The sequence below is a fragment of the Oncorhynchus masou genome, chromosome 12 (genome assembly GCF_036934945.1).
Source record: "Oncorhynchus masou masou isolate Uvic2021 chromosome 12, UVic_Omas_1.1, whole genome shotgun sequence".
NCBI lineage: Eukaryota > Metazoa > Chordata > Actinopteri > Salmoniformes > Salmonidae > Oncorhynchus > Oncorhynchus masou.
Window position 1 is genome coordinate 92848262 of NC_088223.1, and position 10583 is coordinate 92858844.

At 44.7% G+C, this 10583-nt stretch overlaps 1 protein-coding gene across 1 annotated transcript in view; it reads left to right on the forward strand.

Moving 5' to 3' along the window:
• The window catches only part of LOC135549433 (olfactory receptor 10A4-like), a 10198-nt gene extending 1214 nt beyond the window's left edge, over positions 1-8984 (forward strand). The window contains exons 2-6 of the mRNA XM_064979402.1: positions 738-915; positions 3599-3701; positions 7390-7593; positions 8475-8623; positions 8840-8984. Coding sequence (XP_064835474.1) covers positions 738-915; positions 3599-3701; positions 7390-7593; positions 8475-8623; positions 8840-8984 — 779 coding nt within the window. The remainder of the gene's footprint in view (positions 1-737; positions 916-3598; positions 3702-7389; positions 7594-8474; positions 8624-8839) is intronic.
• Positions 8985-10583: the final 1599 nt, after the last annotated feature.

Consider the following 10583-nt stretch of genomic DNA (forward strand, 5'->3'; position numbering starts at 1 on the left):
TCTACCCTCCCTCCTCCTCTCCCATCCCGCCTCTCCTCCCCTCCTCTCCCCTTCCCACCTCTCCTTCCCCTCCTCTCCCCTTCCCACCTCTCCTTTCCCCTCCTCTCCCCTTCCCACCTCTCCTTTCCCCTCCTCTCCATTTCCCACCTCTCCTCTCCTCCTCCCTCCTCTCCCCTTCCCACCTCTCCTTCACCCTCCTCTCCCCTTCCCACCTCTCCTTCCCCCTCCTCCACCCTTCCCACCTCTCCTTCCCCCCCTCCTCCCACCCCCTTCCCCCTCCCCCTCCCCCTCCTCTCCCCTTCCCACCTCTCCTTCCCCCATCATCTCCCCTTCCCACCTCTCCTTCCCCCTCCCCTCCTCTCCCCTTCCCACCTTTCCTTCCCCCTCCTCTCCCCTTCCCACTTCTCCTTCCCCCTCCTCTCCCCTTCCCACCTCTCCTTCCCCCTCCTCTCCCCTTCCCACCTCTCCTTCCCCCTCCCTCCACCCTTCACACCTCCTCCTTCCCCCTCCTCCAACCTTCCCACTTCTCCTTCCCCCTCCTCTCCCCTTCCCACCTCTCCTTCCCCCTCCTCTTCCCCCTCTCCTTCCCCCTCCTCCACCCTTCACACCTCTCCTTCCCCCTCCTCCAACCTTCCCACCTCTCCTTCCCCCTCCTCCAACCTTCCCACCTCTCCTTCCCTCTCCTCTCCCCTTCCCACCTCTCCTTCCCCCATCCTCTCCCCTTCCCACCTCTCTAGGTTTTGCCACAGTGGCCCTTCCCAATCTGATAGCTCGGTGGTGGTGGAACGACGGGAGGATCTCCTTCCATACCTGTATGTTCCAGGAACAAATGATCCACTATTTTGGAACGCTCAACTCTCTCATTATGTTGACCATGGCTATGGACCGGTACCTGGCTATATGTCACCCTCTCAGGTAACATGGATCTATATAACCCTAAACCTAACTCTGTCATTATGATGACCATGGCTATGGACCGGTCACCCTCTCAGGTCACATAGATCTATATAACCCTAAACCTAACTCTGTCATTATGATGACCATGGCTATGGACCGGTCACCCTCTCAGGTCACATAGATCTATATAACCCTAAACCTAACTCTGTCATTATGATGGCCATGGCTATGGACCGGTCACCCTCTCAGGTAACATAGATCTATATAACCCTAAACCTAACTCTCTCATTATGATGACCATGGCTATGGACCGGTCACCCTCTCAGGTCACATAGATCTATATAACCCTAAACCTAACTCTCTCATTATGATGACCATGGCTATGGACCGGTCACCCTCTCAGGTAACATAGATCTATATAACCCTAAACCTAACTCTGTCATTATGATGGCCATGGCTATGGACCGGTCACCCTCTCAGGTAACATGGATCTATATAACCCTAAACCTAACTCTGTCATTATGATGCCATGGCTATGGACCGGTCACCCTCTCAGGTAACATAGATCTATATAACCCTAAACCTAACTCTGTCATTATGATGACCATGGCTATGGACCGGTCACCCTCTCAGGTAACATGGATCTATATAACCCTAAACCTAACTCTGTCATTATGATGACCATGGCTATGGACCGGTCACCCTCTCAGGTAACATGGATCTATATAACCCTAAACCTAACTCTGTCATTATGATGACCATGGCTATGGACCGGTCACCCTCTCAGGTCACATAGATCTATATAACCCTAAACCTAACTCTGTCATTATGATGACCATGGCTATGGACCGGTCACCCTCTCAGGTAACATGGATCTATATAACCCTAAACCTAACTCTGTCATTATGATGACCATGGCTATGGACCGGTCACCCTCTCAGGTAACATGGATCTATATAACCCTAAACCTAACTCTGTCATTATGATGACCATGGCTATGGACCGGTCACCCTCTCAGGTAACATGGATCTATATAACCCTAAACCTAACTCTCTCATTATGATGACCATGGCTATGGACCGGTCACCCTCTCAGGTAACATGGATCTATATAACCCTAAACCTAACTCTCTCATTATGATGACCATGGCTATGGACCGGTCACCCTCTCAGGTAACATGGATCTATATAACCCTAAACCTAACTCTCTCATTATGATGACCATGGCTATGGACCGGTCACCCTCTCAGGTAACATGGATCTATATAACCCTAAACCTAACTCTGTCATTATGATGACCATGGCTATGGACCGGTCACCCTCTCAGGTAACATGGATCTATATAACCCTAAACCTAACTCTGTCATTATGATGCCATGGCTATGGACCGGTCACCCTCTCAGGTAACATGGATCTATATAACCCTAAACCTAACTCTGTCATTATGATGCCATGGCTATGGACCGGTCACCCTCTCAGGTAACATAGATCTATATAACCCTAAACCTAACTCTGTCATTATGATGACCATGGCTATGGACCGGTCACCCTCTCAGGTAACATAGATCTATATAACCCTAAACCTAACTCTGTCATTATGATGACCATGGCTATGGACCGGTCACCCTCTCAGGTAACATAGATCTATATAACCCTAAACCTAACTCTGTCATTATGATGCCATGGCTATGGACCGGTCACCCTCTCAGGTAACATGGATCTATATAACCCTAAACCTAACTCTGTCATTATGATGCCATGGCTATGGACCGGTCACCCTCTCAGGTCACATGGATCTATATAACCCTAAGACTAGGTCTGATCTATATAACCCTAAACCTAACTCTGTCATTATGATGACCATGGCTATGGACCGGTCACCCTCTCAGGTAACATAGATCTATATAACCCTAAACCTAACTCTCTCATTATGATGACCATGGCTATGGACCGGGACCTGGCTATCAGGTAACAACAACAATATCTCATTAATATGAGTTATGATGTCATTGATGAAAAATACATTCAAGTGAAATGGGGGAATTAATTATTTTTTTGGTCCTCTCCCCCATCCCTCTCTCTCCCCCTCTTCTTCTCTCCCCCATACCTTCCTCTTCCTCTTCCCCATCTCACTCTCTCATCTTCTCTCCCCCTCTCCCCATCCCTCTCTCACTTTCTCTCTTCTTCTCTCCCCTGTTACCTTCCTCTTCCCCATCTCACTCTCAACTTCTCTCCCCCTCTCACCATCCCTCTCTCATCTTCTCTCCCCCGTACCTTCCTCTTCCCTACCTCACTCTCGTCTTCTCTCCCCCTCTCCCCATCCCTCTCTCTCTCTGTCTCTCTCTCTCTCTCTCTCTCTCTCTCTCTCTCTCTCTCATCTTCTCTCCCCATCCCCTCCTTCCTCTCTCTCTTCCCATCTCACTCTCAACTCTCTCACCCCTCTCCCCATCCCTCTCTCTCTCTCTCCCTCTCTTCTCTCATACCCCCTTCCCTACCTCACTCTCGTCCTTCCCCTCTCCCCATCCCCATCTCACTCTCGTCTCTCTCTCCCCCTCTCCCCATCCTCTCTCTCTCTCTCTCTCTCCTTCTCTCCCCCATACCTCCCTCTCTCTCTCTCTCTCTCTCTCTCTCTCTCTCCTTCTCTCCCCCATACCTCCCTCTCTCCATCTCTCTCCCTCCGTCTCCTGCTCTCTCCTCTCCAGATATCCTATGTTGATGACCAACCGGACAATGAGTGGTCTAACAGTCTGTTCCTGGATATCAGCCCAAGTGGCACCTGGCATCGTCACCATAGACTTCAGCAGGGTACTGTCATGATATTGATGGCTTGGTTGTTAAGCGTGTGTGCCACTATTGGGGAAACTAGATTTAGTCTCCAAATGAATTGCACATAAATGAACAATTGTTGTCTCTCAAATACATCGCTACAGTTTTGTTGGATAGCTAGCTAGAGAATATCAGGCACGTTAGCATGGAGGTAACATTAACCAAAACATGTCAAACCGAATGGACTCTGCCTCATCGATGCGAGCGTTATTGTTGCTAAATCTCTGTTTTTTCAAAGTTTAAAACTTTTAAATTTGCCGTCATCCACTTCCTTATGTCTGAAACACAGGCTTCCAGGGAGGGCAATGTTGGGGCTTCACCACGTTTCATCGAAATGTACAGCTGTGTGTCGTCCGCATAGCGGTGAAAGCTAACATTATGTTTCCGAATGACATCCCCAAGAGGTAGACTATATAGTGAAAATAATAGTGGTCCTAAAACAGAGCTTTGATGAACACCGAAATTTACAGTTGATTTGTCAGAGGACAAACCATCTACAGAGACAAACTGATTTCTTTCCGACAGATAAGATCTAAACCAGGCCAGAACTTGTCCATGTAGACCAATTTGGGTTTCTAATCTCTCCAAAAGAATGTGGTGATCGATGGTATCAAAAGCAGCACTAAGGTCTTGGAGCACGAGGACAGATGCAGAGCCTCGGTCTGACACCATTAAATGGTCACTTACCACCTTCACAAGTGCAGTCTCAGTGCTCTAATGGGGTCTAAAACCAGACTGAAGCATTTTGTATGCATTGTTTGTCTTCAGGAAGGTAGTGAATTACTGCGCAACAGCTTTTTTTTGAGAGGAATTGGAGATTTTATTTAGGCCGATAGTTTTTTATATTTTCTGGGTCAAGGTTTGGCTATTTCAAGAGAGGCTTTATTACTACCACTTTTAGTGAGTTTGTTACACATCCGGTGGATAGAGAGACGGTTATTATGTTCAACATAGGAGGGCCAAGCACAGGAAGCAGCTCTTTCAGTAGTTTAGTTGGAATAGGGTCCAGTATGCAGCTTGAAGGTTTAGAGGCCCTGATTATTTGTATCATTGTGTCAAGAGAGAGATATAGTACTAAAACACTTGAGTGTCTCCCTTGATCCTAGGTCCTGGCAGAGTTGTGCAGACTCAGGACAACTGAGCTTTGTAGAAATAAGCAGATTTGAAGAGAAGCCCGTAATTTGCTGTCTAATGATCATCATCTTTTTCCTCAAAGAAGTTCATCAATTTATCACTGCTGAAGTGAAAGTCATCCTCTCTTGGGGAATGCTGCTTTTTAGTTAGCTTCACGACAGTACCAAAAAAACATTTTGGATTGTTCTTATTTTCCCCAATTAAGTTGTAAAAATAGGATGATCGAGCAGCCGTAAGGGCTCTTCGGTACGGCACGGTACTGTCTTTCCAAGCTAGTCGGAAGATTTCCAGTTTGGTGTGGCGCCATTTTCGGTCCAATTTTCTGGAAGCTTGCTTCAGAGCTCGGTTATTTTCTGTATACCAGGGAGCTAGTTTCTTATGACAATTGTTTTTTGTTTTTAGGGGTGTGACTGCATCTAGGGTATTGCGCAAGGTTAAATTGAGTTCCTCAGTTAAGTGGTTAACAGATTGTTGTCCTCTGACGTCCTTGGTAGGTGGAGGGAGTCTGGAAGGACATCTCGGAATCTTTGTGTTGTCTGAGAATTTATAGCACGACTTTTGATGTTCCTTGGTTGGGGTCTGAGCAGATTATTTGTTGCGATTGCAAACGTAATAAAATGGTGGTCCGATAGTCCAGGATTATGAGGAAAAACATTAAGATCCACAACATCTTTCCATGGTACAAAACTAGGTCCAGAGTTTGACTGTGACCGTGAGTAGGTCCAGGGGTATTTTGGACAAAACCCACTGAGTCGATGATGGCTCCGAAAGCCTTGTGGAGTGGGTCTGTGGACTTTTTGAAGTCACCAAAAGTTAGAATATTATCATGACTACAAGGTCTGATAGGAATTCAGGGAACTCAGTGAGGAACGCTGTATATGGCCCAGGAGGCCTGTAAACAGTAGCTATAATAAGTGATGGAGTAGCCTGCATACATTTCATGACTAGAAGCTTTTTTTTGTCAATTGAAATTGTTGAAATTGAAATTGAATGTTAGCAACACGTCTGCCATTGGGGGATACGGTTGTGTAACCAGGAGGTGAGACCTCATTTAACACAGTAAATTCATCAGGCTTAAGCCATGTTTCAGTCAGCCTGCTGCCTGGCCTGCTCCCTATCTCATTGTGGAGCTAGGGGAGTTAGAGCCCTGTCTATGTTCGTAGATAAGATGAGAGCACCCGTCCAGCTAGGAGGGAGTCCGTCACTCCTCAACAGGCCAGGCTTGGTCCTGTTTGTGGGTGAGTCCCAGAAAGAGGGACAATTATCTACAAATTCTATCTTTTGGGAGGGGCTGAAAACAGTTTTCAACCAGCGATTGAGTTGTGAGACTCTGCTGTAGAGCTCCTCACTCCCCCTAACTGGGAGGGGGCCAGAGACAAATACTCGATGCCGACACATCTTTCTAGCTGATTTACACGCTGACGCTATGTTGCGCTTGGTGACCTCTGACTGTTTAATCCTAACATCGTTGGTGCCGACGTGGATAACAATATCTCTATACTCTCTACACTTGCCAGTTTTAGCTTTAGCCAGCACCATCTTCAGATTAGCCTTAACGTCGGTAGCCCTGCCCCCTGGTAAACAGTGTATGATCGCTGGATGATTCGTTTTAAGTCTAATACTGCGGGTAATGGAGTCGCCAATGACTAGAGTTTTCAATTTGTCAGAGCTAATGGTGGGAAGCTTTGGTGTCTCAGACCCCGTACCCCGGAGGAGTAGAGACCAGAGAAGACTCGGCCTCTGACTCCGACCCGTTTCTTAATAGGGAAAACCGGTTGAAAGTTTGTCGTCTGAATGAGTGACACCTGTTGTGCATTCCTACAGCATTTCCCTCCAGAAGCCATGAGAAAATTGTGAGGCTGCGGGGACTGAGCCAGGGGATTTATACTAACATTACTATCTGTACTTACTGGTGGCACAGACGCTGTTTCATCCTCTCCTACACTGAAATGACCCTTTGCCTAACGATTGCGTCTGAAGCTGGGCTTGCAGCACAGCTATTCTCGCCGTAAGGCGATCGTTCTCCTGTATATTATGAGTACAGCGACTGCAATTAGAAGGCATAACCTTAATGTTACATTTACATTACATTTAAGTCATTTGGCAGACGCTCTTATCCAGAGCGACTTACTACTTAGCTTCGGCTGTTGGAGGTCCTGATGAACCCCGTCCAGATAACGAGTCCGGGGTGAAAAAGTTGTATGAAAAAGGTTGAGTGAGGGGAAAAAATAAAAATATAAAATGGTATTTTAAAATGTAAAAACCGTAAAGTTGGCAGGTATGTAGGTAGCGAAGAAAGGTTAACAACAATCCGGTTTGCTCTTTGTGATCTATGTTCGTCTTTTAATGGACATTACTGGTGTAAAAAGGCCTATAAATGAATCTTATTGATTGGGAATGACACTACACCTTCTCTAAACTCTTATTCACCTCCCAGAAAGTAGCGTTGCGTTGACCTGATCTTTAGAACCTACGGTGCACTTTGGGATCTGGGTTGACATTGACAATGACTTTGTTTGTTTTTATCTCCCAGAAAGTGTCATTCTGTGGTCCCAACCGTATCCTCCATGCCTACTGTGATGCCGTAGCACTGACTAGGCTGTCCTGTTCCAACATGGTAGAGATCAATAATAGCTCCTATGGGCTGGCCATGTTTGTCCTCCTCGTCCCCCTCTCCCTTATCATCTTCTCCTACATCAGCATCATCGTCACCGTGATGCGCATGGCCAACGCACAGGTCAGAGACAGTGTGTGTGGAAGGTGGGGGCTGGATGTGTATGGGTTGGAGGGGGGGGGTCTCTGCCTGTGTCCCTAATTCCAACAACTCTGTCCTAAACCTTACCCCTAACCCTAGCCCATTCCGCTAACCCTAACCCTAACCCATAACCCACTGCATCTCTCTGTCCTACCCCATAACCCACTACATCTCTCTGTCCTAACCCATAACCCACTACATCTCTCTGTCCTAACCCATAACCCACTGCATCTCTCTGTCCTAACCCTAACCCACTACATCTCTCTGTCCTAACCCTAACCCATATCCCACTGCATATCTCTCTGCCCTAACCCTAACCCACTGCATATCTCTCTGCCCTAACCCTAACCCACTGCATATCTCTCTGCCCTAACCCTAACCCACTGCATATCTATCTGCCCTAACCCTAACCCACTGCATCTCTCTGTCCTAACCCTAATCCACTGCATATCTATCTGCCCTAACCCTAACCCACTGCATATCTCTCTGCCCAAACCCTAACCCACTGCATATCTATCTGCCCTAACCCTAACCCACTGCATATCTCTCTGCCCTAACCCTAACCCACTGCATATCTCTCCGCCCTAACCCTAACCCTAACCCACTGCATATATCTCTGCCGTAACCCTAACCCACTGCATATCTCTCTGCCCTAACCCTAACCCACTGCATAGCTCTCTGCCCTAACCCACTATATCTCTCTGTCCTAACCCTAACCCACTAAATCTATCTGTCCTTACCCACTATATCGCTCTACCCTAACCCTAAACCACCACATCTCTCTGTCCTAACCCACCATATCTCTCTGTCCTAACCCCTAACCCACTGAGCGATTTTCTCCAACTTTCTCCTCTCTATCCCAGGGCAGACAGAAAACCTTCTCTACCTGTGGTACTCAGGGATGTCTCATTCTTATCTACTACATCCCCCGCTTCATAGTCTACTCCACGCCCTACATGCCCAACCTGACAATTACCCCTGATCTCCGCGTCGGCCTCAGCCTCATCAATAGGTAGGTAGACCACAGATTAGAGAGGTACGCCACGTGTCTAGGGTTGGGGAAAAGGCAGAATACTCATTTACATTTGAATCAAATGGACAATAAACCTGCTCCAGGGGTGTGTTAGTGTTTCTCAAGGGGGTTTGTAAAACAGAAAAAATATTAGTTTTTTTTTTCGTGGCAACTGACAAAGTCCACTTGTTCTGACGTGGTCCTTCTATTCCACAGCCTGTTCCCCCCGGTGGCCAACCCGTTCATCTACTGTTTCAGGACCAAGGAGATCAGAACCATTCTGGGGCGATGGAGACAGCGTTGGGGGAATAGCCAGACGGAACCGCGTAAACCCAACACTGTAGCTGTCATCACGAGATGAGACACTGGGGCTTATAGGGTTATAACATGTTATGATACAAGTAGGATAGCCATTCTGGGGCGATGGAGACAGGGCTGGAAGAACAACATTCTGCCTGTCATCAATAGACGAGGGGTTAGGTTATAACCTGTTCATTCAGAGATATAACATGTTATTTCAGGGTTATAACATGCTATGAATATAACAGACAACTCAACACTGTAGCTGCTATCACTAGACGAGACTCACAAACACGTGGTTCTGTATCATGGTATAAAAATATGTATGTTTCATCTTTAAAATATGACTTGCGTCATCTACTGAGTGGTCTCGTTGCTCCGGCATTGTTGGATATTACTATTTCTCAGTGGATATGACGGAGAGATGGCACTTGACATTCTGAAAATAGCATTTATTTGTATTTTATAGAATCATAGCAAACAGTAAATCTAATTTTAAACAAGCCAGTTAATTGTGCTGTCTGATTAACTCTCAACCAGTATGGATAATGTGTAATAAACAGAGGATAATGTGTAATAAACAGAGGATAATGTGTAATAAACAGAGGATAATGTGTAATACATAGAGGATAATGTGTAATAAATTGATGATAATGTGTCATAAACATAGGATAATGTATAATACATAGAGGATAATGTGTTATAAACAGAGGATAATGTATGATAGATAGGGGATAATGTATAATAAACAGAGGATAATGTATTAGAAACGGATGATAATGTGTAATAAATAGATGACACTGTATAAGAAATAGATGATAATGTGACATAAACATAGGATAATGTATAATAAATAGAGGATAATGTGTCATAAACAGAAGATAATGTCTAATAAACAGAGGATAATGTATAACACGTAGAGGGCAATTTATAACAAACATAGGATAATGTATAACAAACAGAGGGTAGTGTATAATAAACAAAGGGCAATGTATAATAAATGGAGGATAATGTATAATAAACAGAATATAATGTATAATAAACAGAGGATAATGTATAATAAACAGAGGATAATGTTTGATAAACAGAGGATCATGTATAATAAACAGATAATGATGTATAATAAACTGAATATGATGTATAATAAACAGTGGATAATGTCTAATAAACAGAGGGTAATATATGATAAACAGAGGATAATGTATAATACACCGAGGATAATGTATAATAAACGGAGGATAATGTATAATAAACAGAGGATAGTGTATAATAAACAGAATATAATGTATGATAAACAGAGGATAATGTATAATAAACGGAGGGTAATATATGATAAACATATGATAATGTATAATAAACGGAGGATAATGTATAATAAACAGAGGATAATGTATAACAAACATAGGATAATGTGTGATAAACAGAGGCTAATGTATGATAAACAGAGGGTAATGTATAATAAACAGAGGATAATGTATGATAAACAGAGGATGTAAATGTATAATAAACAGAGGATAATGTATAATAAACATAGGATAATGTATAATAAACAGAGGATAATGTATAATAAACAGAGGATAATGTATAGTAACCAGAGGATAATGTATGATAAACAGAGGATAATGTATAGTAAACAGAGGATAATGTATAGTAAACAGAG